Genomic DNA, 16,179 nt, shown 5'->3' with positions numbered 1-16,179 from the left:
TAAATATCAATCTGTTTCAGTAAATGCCGTACTAATCAAAGTTGACACGAATTTTAATTTGGCTAGACAATTTCACGTCAAGAAATCACAATAAATTGGTTCAGTAACCCAGCGGTCAGGGCCGCACACTCAAGCTGTACTCAGCATACAAGATAGGAAAAGAACACTGCTTCACATCACTCGATACATTTGGAGTAACGTTTATTATTCTGAAAAAAGAAATCAGAGGATAAACACATATTCTTGTGCCGTGTTCAGGAAGTCTCGCTAGCTGCCCAGCTAGACTGACCATTTTTGCAAGATCCTAGTTGATGGTAAACAAGAGAATTACATATTAGCTTCCCCTAGGTCCCAGTTGAAGAGTTTAATTCATCTGCCATAGCAGTGTTCTGGAAATCTGTCGAGCCAAGATCGGTGATGCGATACTTAATTCAGTTGCATGGTCCAGCCCATCCGATCCTCTGTGTGACCCATCTGGAGGCTTGTCAGCGAGGTGTATAGCTGCTGTGACACCACGCCGACTCCTTGGTTGCCATCGTATTCTACCCTGAAAAGCAGAAGAAAATGCATGGTGGTCTGAGTTCTAGTAGTACATGGCTTATTTGTCGGTGTTTGAACAGCCAAATTAAACGCCATAAAAATTGACAGTTCCAAGGCAGAGCAGAAGCTTCACCTTTTCCCCTTATAGGTAATGCTCCCCACGGGTGAAACCACAACAGCTGTTCCTGTGCAGAAAACTTCGTCTGCATCAAGCAGTTCATCTACAGACACATGGCGTTCCTCCACCTTAAATGAAGCACATTGTGTTAACTAAGGCCATATAAAGCGAAGCATCATATAGTACTTCCGATCAACTGTTGATTTTTGGTGACCAACATTTACCTTGTAGCCTTTGCTCTCGGCAACTTCAATGATACTTTTCCTTGTGATACCAGGCAATATCGTTCCTTCTATTGCTGGAGTGGAAATAGCATTGCCCTGGTGCAAAAGACCATAGCAAATATAAGTAACATTTCTTCAGTCCTTAACTTGGTGAAATAATATTCTTCAAGAAGAACTTGACAGCATACTGATAAGAATAAAGCCAGGTATAAGTTCAGAATTAGAATGAGTAATCACTCGGTCCTCAAAAAAAAAAAGTAATTACTCCTTGCAAAAATAATGACCAATGTTCTATACAAGGAAGATGAGAGATAAACTAGATGGACCAAACTGTTTTTACATCTTTTTCTGACAGATCAATTCGGTTTGTATCTTAAAGGAATATTCATGTCACTTCCCTAGTTACTTGGAATCTCAGAAAAAGATAGGTCACATGAGGGTGATAAATCCTGTAATTTGGCTACTGAAACAAAGATTCATAGTAGCTTATCATCCACATTAGACTTGCTTAGTTTGTAGAGGGGGCAAAAGTTGTACATAACTAGGATGCTCCCACAGGATTCGGTCGCAAAAACTACTTTTAAATGCAGATACTGAAACAGATTTAAGAAAATAAGAACTGCCATGTGAAGATTCATACTTTCACAACGAAAATATTGCATGAAGAAACTTCTTCCAGATATTTGTTGTGAACGGCATCCAAATAGAGGACATCAGAATATCCTTTGTCCTTTGCAGTTCTCTGTGCTTTCAACACCTACATGGTGACGACAAGTTTATCAATTAAGTGATCATAGTTTCAGATTTAAAAGTCAAAACAATGTGGGCGTAGTTAACAATTCATTACAGAATCGACGGCTTCAATTTCAATATAGATTTGCCAACAATATCCTTTTACAACAATTTATAACGAGAAGGAGAAAAGAAAGATGTGCCGAGGATTTAGTTAGCACCATAGAAAACAGAGGTCTGTATAAATATCCAACACCTAGCAATCGTAAATGATAAAATAAGGGGTGTAAATGTTAGTACTGAAAAAAATCCCAGTCAACCACTAAGAGCAGCTATTACGTAATTTCCATCATTCTATTTTTTCTTTCGAAAGCTGTATATATTATGTTGTAGATGTACATTTTCATCATTTGCAGTACTACAATCATATTTCACCCACAGAAGTTTTGGGCACTGGGGAGAAGGCATCACGCGAATGCCAAAGCAAATGATGCCCAAAAAGGTTCTTTTTTCCTACAAAAGGATGCCAACAGAGGTCGAAAGAATGAAAAATAATGCCGATGTTAAAAGTTACCGAGGCATAGTTTCCAATAGTTTTCACGCCTCCAGTTCCACCAGGGGCCGCACGGTGAAAGTTATCTTCAATAATCAAGTTAATAGGAGCTAAACCTTCCTGTAGAATAAAGTTAACAGACTTAATCAATATCCAGGATGGTATAAATTTGGAAAAATGAAAACTATTCTGGATAGTAGATAGATCATGGGGGATGAGCCTGTACTTGTGCAAATATGCTTGTGGCATAATTACCATTCATCTATACTATATCATCAAGAAGATAAGAACGGTACTTGTGACTAGATGTTTGTTGAACTGAAAAACTCGGTACAAACCTTGAAATAATTTCCAACAGGGGAGACATAAATAAGGAAGGTGTACTCAGGAGCAGGTGCAAGACCAAGAATAGCCCCGCTTCCAATTAGTAGCGGCCTGATATACAAGGAACCTTTACCGGTAGGAGGCACCTAAAATTTACAGTAGTACATTAAAGAAGAAGTTAGGGGATCATAGGAATGTACAGAGGGCAATGAAATGAGCATGAGAAGACATAAAAATAACTTACCCATCTTTTATTTGCCAGAACAGTTTGCTTCACTGCATCCACAAATTGCTCAACAGTCGGTGCAGGCATGCACATCCTATCTGAACCATTTTTCATCCTTATGGCATTCTCCTCCGGACGGAATAATAGGACAGACCCATCAGTTTTCCTATATGCTTTTAGGCCCTCAAACAGTCCCTACATGCAAGAATAAAAATTGTTTAAGCACGTCTGATACCTTTAGGCCATCAAAGAGTACATATTTCAGTCAGAGATTATCATAGCTACTTGCTATGCCACCGCATATATGAAATAATGTCTTCCAAGTCCTCCGGTTAACAAACCTGTCCATAATTTAAGACTCCAGCAGACGGGCTTAGTGCTATGGGTCCAAAAGGCACGATTTCTCCACTGGAAAAGTTTCCATCTGTCCCGCATTTGGCCATGTACATAAAGTCGGTATCGACAAGGCCGAAGCCAAGGTTTTCCCAGTCCAGATCGACTATGTCAGGTGTTTCCCTGGTAAGAATCATACCGTCAGAACAAAGCAGCCGTCAGAAAGGACAGATGAATACTCATGAATCTAGTCCAAACAAAATAGTGTAGTACATAAATAATTGCATACATGTATTTGGCTGCTACAGAAGCCTGGCATCCTACTGTGGTATGGGCCTTGTGATGGAGAGTCGGCATCGAGTAACCGCGAGTCTGTATCTGCAACCAGGAGAATGTAACCAAAGGACTGTCTGTGAGATGCCAAGGATGGTGACAAGAAGTAAAACCACCTGAACTGCCCCCCTCTGCAGATTTACAAGGAAACACAAAACCAAGCCGGGAAAACGACATTTTGAGTAAGACATTTACAGCTAGTTCTGTAAGTCAAGCAGCAGATGACAAAAAAAGTCAAGCATAATGGTTATCCAGCAGGACCATACAAACAAATGATATGCATTGTTCAAGAAATGATCAGTGCTATCCTAGTTGGCCGCTCATTCTGCCAGATTCAGTCACCCACTGCCTTGAACATTGGACATGTCAAGAAAATGGCCAGTCAAGCTCGCATTTACAGATTGGACAAGGCATCGCAATGCTACCTAGAGCGATCCAAAACAAGCAGCTGATATATAGCCCCACGCATTACGATCCTGAGAGGGATGAAGCAGCTACCTGAAGCGAAAGGGGGCAGGGCAGCGGCGGCGAGAGCGAGGGCCGCGGCCGCCGCCCGGCGACGGCGAGCGAGGGGCCGGCCGGGCCGCGGGAGGAGGCGAGGCCGAGCTCCATTTCCGCGCGCGGGGGCCGAGACCGAGGTGGCGAAGGCGGGCAAGATGCCGAGCGGCGAGGCGAATAATGCGGCGGCGGCGGCGGCGGTCAATGGGTGGCGGGCGGTCAAGCCGCCGCTCGGATGGAGAAGCTAGCAGGAGCAGCGGCCCTCCGCGTACGGACAGAACGCCCACGCTGACTACCGGGTCCCGCGCAATGCGGTGTTGACGCAGGGCCCATTGGTCAGTAGCAGTTCTACACGGTCACCTGGTGTGCAACGAGTCAGCGTGCAGCGTCCCACGCAGAATTTTTTTTGTCTGTTCCGTTCCGCTGACATGTATGGCACCCCGTCCCTACCATGTTCGTACGCAAGTGGAGTAATAATAATGAAATACAGGGAGACACCACGCAAAAAAAAAATACAAATTTCAGGGAGACAAATCAGTATGTACTAACAAAAGAGCCGGTGCGGTGCAACGGGAGAGAAAACATAACACACGCTCTTAACTCAACAACCATCACTCAAGACCACAATAGGTCCATCTCCTTTATTTATGCGGGGCATCATATTTGTGTTGCCGCTTATCCTCCTTCTCACTCTCGCCGGCGATGGCCTCGGTGTTCACACAAAACAACAAAAAACGTGTGTTGAATATGGTTAATCCTAAGGGTCTCTCTCTCCCTCTCTCTCTCTCGTTCGCTTTCTTTCACTCTCGCGATGAGAAATCTGTTGTTTTTCCTTGCGACATTTTTCAGAGGTATGCATGTGTTATCAAAAAAAAAATCCGTATATGGTCATAGTGGGGTGTTTATTTGCAATCCGGATCGCTGCCGGTATGGAAAAAAAATCTTGCGCTATAAATTATAAGTTTACTTCCATAACAATATTTTAAAAATATTTAACAGGTAAAATTAGCATCATATTTAGACTCCACACATTTTTCTAATAAAATTTCATATATAATATGTTAAAATCGAAGTTACGGTTTAAAAGATACAGATAATTTAGAAAATCATTTGGTTTGACTCAAATATATTCCAAAATAATATTTAAAAATACTTACCGGGTAAAAATAATCTCATATTCATATTCTACATATTTTTTAATCAAATTTCATATATAACATGTTCAAATCGGAGTAACGGTTTAAAAGATATGGATGATTTTTAAAAGCATTTGTTTGACTTAAATATGATCCGCGGATGAATTACCTAAAATATCAGGGGGGTTTCAAAAAATGTAAAATAATGGTTCGGGTGTGACTTAAATCCGGACAGCGGGTTGATTTCAGGAAAAGACAGGGACTTTTGTGTAAAACATGAAAATACGATTCATTTTAACTTAAAACAGGACTGCGGGTTGAATTTTCTGAAATAAATAGACTTTTTTGAAAAATGCCATGACGGACGAAAAAACCCAATTTGCTTTATTATTAGGTAAAGATAAAGATATATACTGGTCCGCCCAGCGCAAAAAAAAAGGAAAAAAAGAAATTCCGCAAGATGATTCTTCTCATGGCTTTAGGGCCAGTTCATTTGCTAGCTTTGTTGGGCTTTCAGAATAAAGTGCCCCCTATCCAATTTATTCTAGAAGCTCAACAAATTTTCTTTTACTAGACTTTAAAAAAATTGGTTGGGCTTTTAAAGTAAGCTGGATAGGAGGCAGCTTTTTGCAGCTTATAATCTAGAAGCCATCAAAAGAACTGATCCTTAGTTCAGAACTATGGAAATGGAGGGAGTATTAAGCAAAAGTTATAACCTGAGGCATGTATGTAGATATCATAACCATGCAAACAACAACAACGACAACAACAACAAGATCGACGGCAGAAACAACAATCTTTTGTATGCGGCACACACGTAATTGGGGAGTACGTACCGTGTCGAGCCTACCGTGGATAGATAGCTATATGCTGATTGATGGATTTGAGTGATGGTCGATGCAAAGTCACTGGAAATCATAGGGGCTTTATATAGAGGGAGACATATGTATGGTAGATGCAATGGATGCTCATAGCAAGCCGTGTGAACAAAGGAAGCTAGGTAGTTGCTGGCCCTCGGTCAAGAGTATTTTTAGACTACGCGCAGGCATCTTGTCTTTGTGTGTGTTTGTACATTACTAATTCTAGTGATCAACATGCATGTGTTCAAGATCGATATCCGGTTAAATTAATGTGCTCTGTATTCTCATCTTTTTGTTAACTATTAACACACACACCTGTCACGTCCTCAGCGTGTAGTTTCATACGTACGTTACGCGGCATCAGTTCTTTTTCCCCTTTTTCTTTTAGACCGCCGACTAGTTCACGAGTCATAGAATACAAACATGCAACGTATATGCTCTGCCTTGCTCTACACAATCATGTAGAGCATATTATTTGGGGCCTACACCTGCTATATATATCCTATAAAAAGGAAATGATAACCATGCGACGTCGTGACAACGTGTATACGATGAGCAATCATCAAATAGCTAAGATGGATATATACCAATCCTTTTTTTTTGTATATGCACACACAACAGACTGACGGAAGATCATGGTCTTTGTAGTATACTCCCTCTGATCAAGGGGGAGGCGAGGCGGAGCTCCATTTCCGCGCGTGGGGACAAAGACCGACGTGGCGAAGGCGGGCAACAACAGACCGAGCGGCGAGGCGAATTCGGCGGTGTCGGCGGTGGTCAATGGGTAGCTAGCAGCAGCCCTCCACGTTCGGACAGAAGCCCACTCTGACAATCGGGTCCTGCGAAATGTGGTATTGATGTAGGTCTCACTGGTCAGTGGCCTGTGGACCCAATCGCCTGGTGTGCAACAAGTCAGCGTGCGTGTAGCGTCTCACCCAGAAGAAGAAAATGTCTGTGCCGCTGGCATGTAGGGCACCACACCCCTACCATGTACGCCAAGTAATTGATTAACTAGCCGATTAACTTACTGCTTAGTTTATTAATCCCCTACTCGTCAGCCAACCAAGCAATTATCAATTAACATTTCCCTCAACAATAAGAAATACCGATAATTTTGAGCAGCTATATGTAGGAGTATATTAAGCAAAAGCTACATAAATGCTATAAGCACGCAAACAACAACAATCGTTTCGTATGCGGTATGCATGTAATTAGGAGTGTGTACCTCTCTCCGTGAAGGCAAAACAGTTAGCGGTCGTTGTTGTGCGCCGTGTCTACGCACTTGAGCCTATCACGGATAGAGATAGCTATTGATCTGCTGAATGATGGACTCACTTGAGTGATGGTCGATGCAAAATCCATGAAAAGCATAGAGGCTGGCTCTATATATAGATAAGAGAGGCATGGTCGATCGACGCACACAGCAAGCAAGCAGTGTGAACAAAGGAAGGAGACCATGCAATTGCAATGCATGCGTCCTCTAGCTAGCTAGCGGTCGGTCAAGAGTATTTTTAATAGTTGACGTACTACCGTCCTTTTGTAAAAGACAATATATTCTCTTCTTATTCCTCCTCTTCTTCTTGCATATCGACCATCCATGTGTTCAAGATCGATATCTGGTTAAAATAATGAGCTCTGTATTATTTTGCTAACTAACACACACACATACACACACACCTGTCACGACCTCACGCATGCAGTTTCGTACGTTACGCGGCGTCAGTTCTTCTTTCTCTATTTCTTTTGGACGCCCGGCTAGTTCATGAGTCATGGAAAACAAAAAACATGCATGGTATTGGTATATGCTCTGACTAGACCTGGCCATCCTCCAGACCAGGCCGGGCTTTGGGCCGGGCCTGACCAAGCCTGAGATAGAAAACTCAGGCCCGAGCCCGGCTCAGCCTGGCTACCGGGTCTAGTTTTCAGGCCCGAGCCTGGCCCGTCACAGCAAAAAAACACCGGGCCTTGGGCCAGGCCTCTTTAATAAATGGCAAAAACAGCAGGCCCAAGCCCGGCCTGACCGATATTTGGGCTCAAAACCTAGGCCCAGGCCCGGCCCGGGAGCAGCATCGGGCCGGGCGGCCCATGGCCAGGACTAGCTCTGACTTGCTCTACACAATAAAAGCATGGATATTATTTGGGGCCTATATCCTGTGAAAAAGGAAATGATAACCACGTACGCGACGGTCGTGAGAACGCGTACACAATGAGCAATCATCAAGTTGTTAAGATGGATCTAAACTAATCCAACCACAATGAGCACTCATTGAGTAGTTAAGATGGATCTAGACCCACGGAAGATCGTGGTCTTTTGTAAGTAAATGGCTTGACCTTACCAATGAGTGTTGTTGTAAATATATCCTGCAGCTCGGGTCCCTATGGCCTGGCATCGGATTCGATCACTCGTCGGTACCTACCTTACGCTAACCGGCCGCTTGACTTTTCCTTTGATTTTATTTTATTTATATATATGTATACCCAAGTATGTTAAAGTCAGAATACGCGTGCTCGATCCATCAGCAACTACTCTCACCAAGACCCACCTTGTGCGGTGGTCTTTGCAGAAAACAATTAACATGCATAATGACTTTGCAACACCATTGCAGGTATTACGATACTTCAGGACAACAGAATGTGCCACTAGAGTTTATTTTATTTTTTGGACACAATACAGACACATATGCTCATACACCCACCTCTATGAACGAACGCACACACACTATCCTACCCCATGAGCACCACTGAGAGACTGAACCGACATATCTTTTTGAGATTGGCAAAGTCGCCACAGACACCTTTGTAGTCGATTCCTCCCACTGAACTCACATCGTCGGACGGCGTAAAAGTTATCTAGGAAAATGCGACCACCCTCTTTTAACCAATTGCTTAGTTATCAGAATAAGTTGTTCGCCTTTCTTGGCTTTTTGTTGATGAAAAAGTGGATTATGCCCATGGAAAGCCCTAGCAAATCCGGGTGCATCAATATTTTACTGAAGGAATTGCCCACCCTAATTATTTTTTAAGAGCATGCAAATTGCGTTCTTTAGCTTCATATAGAAGTTAGAGGCTAAGGGGCTGTTTGGATTGTGACTATCTTTGCCATATATTGATTTTTGCCACACTTGCCTTAGTTGAGTTGCTCAAATTGTTAGCCACATTTTAGCTTGCCTAAGAGAATCTTGTCACACTTTTTGTGTCTATGACATGTGAAGTTCACTGCTCATAAAAAAAATACTTGCCTAAGGTTAGGCGTGGCAAAGTGTGACAAGGTGTGGCTGGGAATCAAACAGCCCTAAGATACCAATACGATGGACAACTTCCATCACAACACGGTGAGTAGCAAAATCAACACCAACTCCAACTTGAATGCACACAATATGGTCACACCCTAAAAACACTTCAATTAAAATGTTCTTCAAGAAGACGTCTCGACCAACGCCGGTCACGTACGAAGAGCAACAACTTCAAAAGAACTATCTTTGCCAACGCACCAACCACCCACGAGCGCCTAAAAGAAAAGTTGGCAGTTTGGTGGGGCCACCATATTTTGCCAGCGGTCACCACTCGTGGCGCATAGGTTGATGTAGCGACCCAAATATTAGCATGACTCTGAAAGTTGGGCTTGATTCCAAACGTGAGTCCATGTCATCAGTCAACTCCCTACCCTCCTCCGAACTCATAGTTCATGAATTCTTAGCAAGTCCTAGCATCCCTGACATAACCCGACACCTCCCCGCAGCGTGGATTCAAAATCTTGCCGGCTCCGACAATGATGCAGAGCTCTAGTTGTGACATCAAGCATGGCTCACGGCGCCCTGCCGGAAGAGGCAGAGCCAGGATTTGTGAAAGCCTAAGGCTAGACCAATCGGCTATAAATAATGCCAAATACCACACACACGAATGCATCCTAGAAGAACACCACAAATTCACACTAAAAATAAAGATATGAATTCATTATTATCACAAAAGAACAAATTCCGTAGACATGTCATCAATTTAACAAAGTGCATCATTGCAAACGGGTAAAACAAAATCGAGTAAAGTAATACTACAGTTTAACATCAGCGTTCAGCAATTCATTGGTTTCAACTTCTTATTGTTTTAGACAGAGAGATTCATTGGTTTCCGGCTTTCCGCTGATGCAAAGGAACCAGAAGAAGAAATGGTGATACGTACAACGCTAGAGCCGGTTGTGGAGATGGAGCCGAACAGGACCTAGCTTGAAACCGACGAGGCGACGAGCATCAGGCGGAGCCGCGCAGCTCTGGAACTCTGGATCTGGCTTAGGAGAAACGCCTGGGGCGGCGCAGGAGACGAGCCAACAGGGATTCTTTCTGCTCGGCAGGCGCGTGATCGATGGTATCCATGCAATGCAGTGGGCGAAAGGATCGCAGCAGACCAACGTGGAGAGCTCAGCTGGGCTGAGAAAGTGAGACGATTTATGGGCTCAGCTGCTGAGGCCTGGGGCTGGGCTAGGCCTCTTTAAAAGCTACAGATATCCAAAATTTCTACTGGTCGTTATAACACCGGGTTGGGCCACGCCTGGGGCTTCTCCAAGGAACTGACTCTACTTTCTATTTTTTTCTCAAAAAAAAAATAATGCACTTTCTATTTCTTGTGGAGTGGCTTTTGTAAAAACAATTAGACCTTGCTCTGTAAGGGTTGGATCTTTTAATATACTCCCTCCGTTTCTTTTTACTCCGCATATAAAATTCTTTTGAAGACAAACTAGATAAAGTTTGACCAAATTTATATAAAAAATATGAACATCTACAATACTAATTTTTTTACATGATAATAAAGCACAGAGTGCTTCTACCCATTCACCATGATCCAAATTAGCCTACAAGTTGGTGAGAATTACCCACCAATGCCACATGTAAGTGGCAAAAATGATTCGCTTTTTTCCTTCATAAATCAGCCGTTCCCACTGGTTCAATACAAAGCTATTCTCTTATGTGTCACAAGTACATGCGCATCCCACCGACTAAACACTCCCTCTTCAACCTGCGAGACGCAGGTTTGATCCCATGTTCTCCTCCTTTTCCCTCCCTTTTCTCTCTTTTGACAGCTGACCGTTTGGGCCGGCCCAACGTGGCCTTCAATTCTTTTTTTCCTTTCTTAAACTCGATTTTTCTTTCTTTTGGCTTTATTTCGGAACTCTGAATATTTCTATTACAAAAAACACTTATATTTAATCATGCTTTAAAGAAATGTTAAACTTCTCTAAAAAAAATGTTTCCATTGTCTACAAAAAAATGGATAGTGTGTATGGAAAAAAATTAAGAAAATAATAATGCAAGTTTCCATTTTTTCGAAAAAATTTAAGCATGCATTTAAAAAATGTTAAATGTGTATAATTGTTTTCCTGCTGAATAGAAAAAATATATAATGTGTATAGAACAAAGTAGACATAAAAAATCATAAGTTTTCAAAAGTATTAATCATGTATTTGGACAATGTTAAACACGTATATAAAAAATGATCATGATGTATACAAGAAATGTAGAATGTGTATAGAAAAAGTAGACATAAATAAACTATATGTTAAAAAAATATTGACCATGTAATTCGAAAATATTAAACGTATATATCTAAATGTTTCTGATGTATACAAAAATGTATAATGTTTATGGAGAATGTAAGTGTTAATTATGTATTATCAAAAGGTTAATCATGTATTTTCCAATTGTTAAACGTGTATATAAAAAGATGTTTCTGGTGTATACAAAAAGTGTACAATGTATATGAGCAAAGTAGACATAAAAAAATATAAGTTGTCAAAAATGTTAATTGTATATTTGGAAAATGTTAAATGTGTATATAAAAATTATTCTTGGTGTATTACAAAAATGTAGAAAGAAAACAGACAAAGACTATAAAATTGAAAAAGAAACACAAAAACAAAGAAAGCAAAAAACCCGTAAAATCCAAAAAATATATCAAAAAAGAAAGAAAAAAGAAAGAAAACAACTGCGTAACGACAACAAATGCGTAAATATTTGTTGGGCATCATCAAGGAGTAACGACAACAAATGCGTAATGAGATACCTCCTCCAACTAGGTAGATATTTTTGTTGTCTAATAAATTAAAAACATCTTGACTTCACTTCAAAAATCATCCCAAATTTATGTTTTTGCGCAACACCACTTATCATGTTATTTGTCATGTGACATCGTGAAAGATTTCAAGGGATTTACTGGTGTCTCGAGAGTGTGAATGAGGGCTGACTTGTTCTCCCCCGTCGCAACGCATGGGCATATTTGCTAGTGATATAGTATGTGAATACATTTCATGATGCATCTGGTAATATTGATTTCATATTACGAGTGTTGATAATTTTTTAATATAAATTAGTCAAACTTTACAAATCTTGATTTTTACCAAATTTTATATGCAAACTAAAAAGAAATGGAGGAAGTATATAAATGGCCATTGACCTTCACAAAAAAAATCCAGAAGTTTGTTTTCTATTCTAAAATTTAATACAACTTATATTTTAAAATACAGAAAGTAAGAAATCACTGATATAGAGGTACTTCTTGCAAAGGCCACCCTGCCTTCTCAGGTTGCGACAAATGACACACAGTGCGTCACTTAGGAGTTATCCTTTTCTCATAGATTCATTATTTCAAAACATTTTACTCTTGAATTGTGCGTCCAAATCGTGAACCGTTTTCGCTATTGGATTTCTCGTGTCGAGATCTTCAAAACTAGATCCCGTGTTAATAGGTTACGACAAACTTTTTTACAATGTTCTTTTCAAGAAAACCGAAACAAAAAACGAGCCAGAAGCACTATTGTTTTCACCTTTCCCCTTTCCAACGGTAAAATCAGAAGCAATAATCGCAGAAGCAAATATGTGCCTCAACGAGAAGCAAATTTGTTCCTCTCGCAAAAGCAAACCTATGCCTCCACGAGAAGCAATCTATGACTCTCACGAAATAAAAACATGTTTTTTTCTTTTTAAGAGGCACAACTCATGGAAGAAAATCTATGCTTTCACGAGAAGCGATTTAGAATTCTTTTTTCATCCAAACCTAGGGTTAGTAGGCAAAAATTAGAAGGCCAAAAAAATCATCTAAAACTCACAAATGAAAAAAAAATTCACGAGGGAACACTCAGCTCACCAAAATTGACCCTTTGAAGGCTCCCGCAAGGGACACCCTTCGGTTAGTTGGTCCCGAAAAAGTACAAGGACGCTCAATTTTGGCAATTTACCATGATCAACAACATAAGAAAACCAAAATAAGTGAATTGTCCATCCTAAGCAAAACGTTGCATGCAATTACTACGATTCAATCTAAGCGCACGAAGGGAACCTTCAATCTTTCAGTTTTGTGAGCTGTCTAAACCCGTGTTTAATGAATTACGCGGACGTGAGTTGATGAATCGAATTAACCCAACCTATAGTAACTTCCCTGCTAAAGCCATGCAAACGATGTAATGCACGCAGATATATGGAGTATTTACTACACATCTCCTATCCCTCCTTGCTCTCGTGGCTCACTTCTTGCATTGCATTTCATCTTGGCCAGCCGGCCGGGAGATAAGTTCACAAGGTTCAGCGGAGATGCGCCTCGTGCTCTGCGCGGCCCTAATCGCCGCAGCCGGAGTCATCTCAAGTTCGTCTCGATTCATCACTATCCTAGTAGCTGCCTCTGTTGCATCTGATCGATAGTAGCATTTACACAGCTTCTTGGTTGATCTAACGTACTGACCAGGAGACCATGCCCGGTGGACTTCGCGGCGGCCAACTGCACGGTGTTTGCTAAAATTTGAGATGGGCTCTAGGCCCATATAGCAATTTCTGAAAAATCTGTAAAGGCTCATGTGAGTTATATGACACTAGGTGTAGTGGGAAGTTTAATCCCATCCCGAAAGTGGAAGAGGAGTTGGACCTCCTTATAAGGGTTTCTCTTCTACATGCTATTGGAGCTTGAGAAAAGAAGAGGCCCTCGCGCACTCCTCCTCCACCGCTCGCCCGCCACGGGATTGAGCCGAGCTGGTGAGGGGCGAATAGATTTTTGGGTAGCGATTACGCGACTGATCGCTTCTGATCGTCTACTTCCTCTACGTTCACGTTGCCTTCATCATCACCATGTCCACCAACACCGAACGTGCCGCTGCCGAGAAAGCTGAAGCCGACAAGAAGGCCGCTGCTGCCACCAAAGCCGCGGCCTCTACATGGTCTACTGGAGGGTATAACTCGTTTATCCCGCTCCTACTGTTTTCTGTTTTAGCCATGCTAGCGTTATACGTAGATTTTTCTGCAATTAGCATAGTACTAGTCATCAACCCGTGCAGCTGCACGGGCTACAATTTCAAATGTACAGAAAAATTAAAATAACTACATCCATTGTACATGAATATTTTAAGAATTCAAAATATAGCGAAACGTGGAAAAGTAGTATGAAAAACTACCACAAAGTCTTTGCATTAGTATTTTTCATATGGAAAAAGAAAAATGTATTCATTGGGTATAATAGATAGTTCGGTGGTCCTTGTAATCTTTGGTAACATCAAGTATAGATGAAATTAATAGATTATGTGAAATAGCTAATAATAGGTTTTACGTTGCTTCAGAGTGACAAACAATATTTGAAGTCAAAAAAGTGGAAATGACCATATGATGGCTTACATTATTTAAGGTACATGTTCAGGTGTTAATGCATATATGTTTACAATTTCGGTTAAAGAAAATGAAACTATGATGACTTAAGCATAAAGGTGAAAAAAATTCATTTGACATTATAAACCAAGGGCTATTTCCCATCAAAGAGGAAAAAAATTAAAAACATGGTGGGCTTCTTATTCCTATAAATTTGGCAAACATATCTTTTTGTGTACCAAATATGCCCCATAGTTCTCGTAACTACATATTTAAGGTATTAAACTCTATGAGATGAGATGAATTTTGTTTTGAAGGAACAACACAATGCTAACATTCTTAAATCCAACCCCAAGAAGCCAATTATTAGTATGATGAGAGTGCTGGTTACTCCAATGTCTCACCAAAAAGTTATAGAGATGTAAGAAAACAGAATTTGTCCAACTACAAACATAAACTTAGTAATTTGTTCATCACTAAATTTATTTGGAAGTATAATTCGACTAAGAATTATTAGCATAAATAGATTTTAATGGCACCTTTTGTAGTGGAGTATGTAGATCCAAGGGTTACCATACATATACACTGAAAACAATTCCAATCTGAGAACTTTATCGACCTGGGGGACAAACTAATATCAATGAAGTGTTTCTCAAGAATAACTCCGTGACATTCGAATGATGTCATGTTCAACAAAAATATAGTCCATTATATATTCGTGTGAAAACTGATCTCATGGAGCCATTGTTTTGTAGACATGTATGTAGAACATCCTAGATACCTTCCAACACATGTAATTGTGTTTCTTTTCTAACCCCGAGTAGCATGGTATTAGCAAAATAAATAAAAATAGAGAAACAATCGTTAGATTATTCTTTCCGAAGAGCCATATATGCTTGTCGATTTTTGGAACTTCGACGTGGATGTGTTTTTCTTCATTAGTTGCACGTGGGGCTGAGAACCTTTCTATTTGTACGTGATTGTTTTCATTTTTATTTGCTGGAACTTGGCTGTAGGTGTGGAGGACTTTTTTTTGTACATGCACGTGTTGTCTTTTTTCTTCAATTATTAGACGTGGGTGCTGAGGAATTTTTTTTACGTGATGGATTTTTTTGTACGAAATCGATTTTATTTTTATTTGGTGGAACTTGGACATGGGTGTGGAGGTCTCTCTTTTGTACATGTACACTTTTTTCAATTAATAGGCGTGTGTGCTGAGGATTTTTTTTACGTGATGGATTCATTTTTTTCCTGGAACATGGAGCGTGGGTGTGGAGGATTCCTCCTTTTACATGTACGTGGTGTTCTGTTTACAAATAGATGTGGGTGTTTTTTAAGAAGAGACGTGGGTGATAGGACTTCTTTTTATTTATGTGATGGATTTCCTTTTTTTTCTCAAACTTTTTGCTGAAGGACGTGGGTGCCCAAGAACATTTTCTTTTCTTTTTTATGGGTAGATATATTTCCTTTTAATGTTTGTACATGTACGTGATGATTTTCTTTACAAATAAATAAGAAACATTGTTTTAATATATCATAACCATTAAATTTCTAATCTAACGGCTAAATTAATCTTGTTGATGTGGACTAACATGGAATCTCTTGTGGTGCCTCCAATTAGTAAATATAAGATATAAGATATAAGATGTGCTAGCTTAACTGAATATCAGTATGCGTTTATTTGTGTCAA

General features: G+C 40.5%; 1 protein-coding gene across 3 annotated transcripts; it reads right to left on the bottom strand.

Annotated features, from left to right (window-relative positions):
- Nucleotides 1-32: 32 nt before the first annotated feature.
- LOC125511504 (branched-chain amino acid aminotransferase 2, chloroplastic-like) lies at nucleotides 33-7,228 on the bottom strand. Of its 3 annotated transcripts, none has more exons than XM_048676891.1 (10): nucleotides 7,103-7,228; nucleotides 3,340-3,428; nucleotides 3,059-3,233; nucleotides 2,736-2,912; nucleotides 2,506-2,637; nucleotides 2,189-2,287; nucleotides 1,523-1,639; nucleotides 883-978; nucleotides 674-786; nucleotides 33-547 (listed from the first exon to the last, which is right to left on the bottom strand). In XM_048676891.1, the coding sequence occupies exons 2-10, from the start codon at nucleotides 3,405-3,407 to the stop codon at nucleotides 427-429; spliced, it is 1,098 nt and encodes a 365-aa protein (XP_048532848.1). In that variant the 5' UTR covers nucleotides 3,408-3,428; nucleotides 7,103-7,228; the 3' UTR covers nucleotides 33-426. The 3 variants fall into 3 exon arrangements, with proteins under 3 accessions (XP_048532848.1, XP_048532847.1, XP_048532846.1); XM_048676890.1 differs by lacking the exon at nucleotides 7,103-7,228 and adding an exon at nucleotides 5,854-5,913; XM_048676889.1 differs by lacking the exon at nucleotides 7,103-7,228 and adding an exon at nucleotides 3,882-4,170.
- Nucleotides 7,229-16,179: the final 8,951 nt, after the last annotated feature.

Source organism: Triticum urartu, chromosome 5, assembly GCF_003073215.2.
Source record: "Triticum urartu cultivar G1812 chromosome 5, Tu2.1, whole genome shotgun sequence".
Taxonomy (NCBI): Eukaryota; Viridiplantae; Streptophyta; class Magnoliopsida; order Poales; family Poaceae; genus Triticum; species Triticum urartu.
Note: the sequence above shows the minus strand (reverse complement) of the source record. Positions and strands in the feature narration are given on the sequence as shown.

Bases quoted from the DNA above. Each gene is read 5' to 3' on its own strand.
- LOC125511504 (XM_048676889.1), bottom strand. From the start codon at position 3,995: ATGGAGCTCGGCCTCGCCTCCTCCCGCGGCCCGGCCGGCCCCTCGCTC. The intron at 2,913-3,058 runs GTTTGTTAACCG...TCTTGCATGTAG, and splicing joins GAGTCTTAAATTATGGACAG to GGACTGTTTGAGGGCCTAAA. The intron at 1,640-2,188 runs GTAACTTTTAAC...GTCACCATGTAG, and splicing joins CTATTGGAAACTATGCCTCG to GTGTTGAAAGCACAGAGAAC.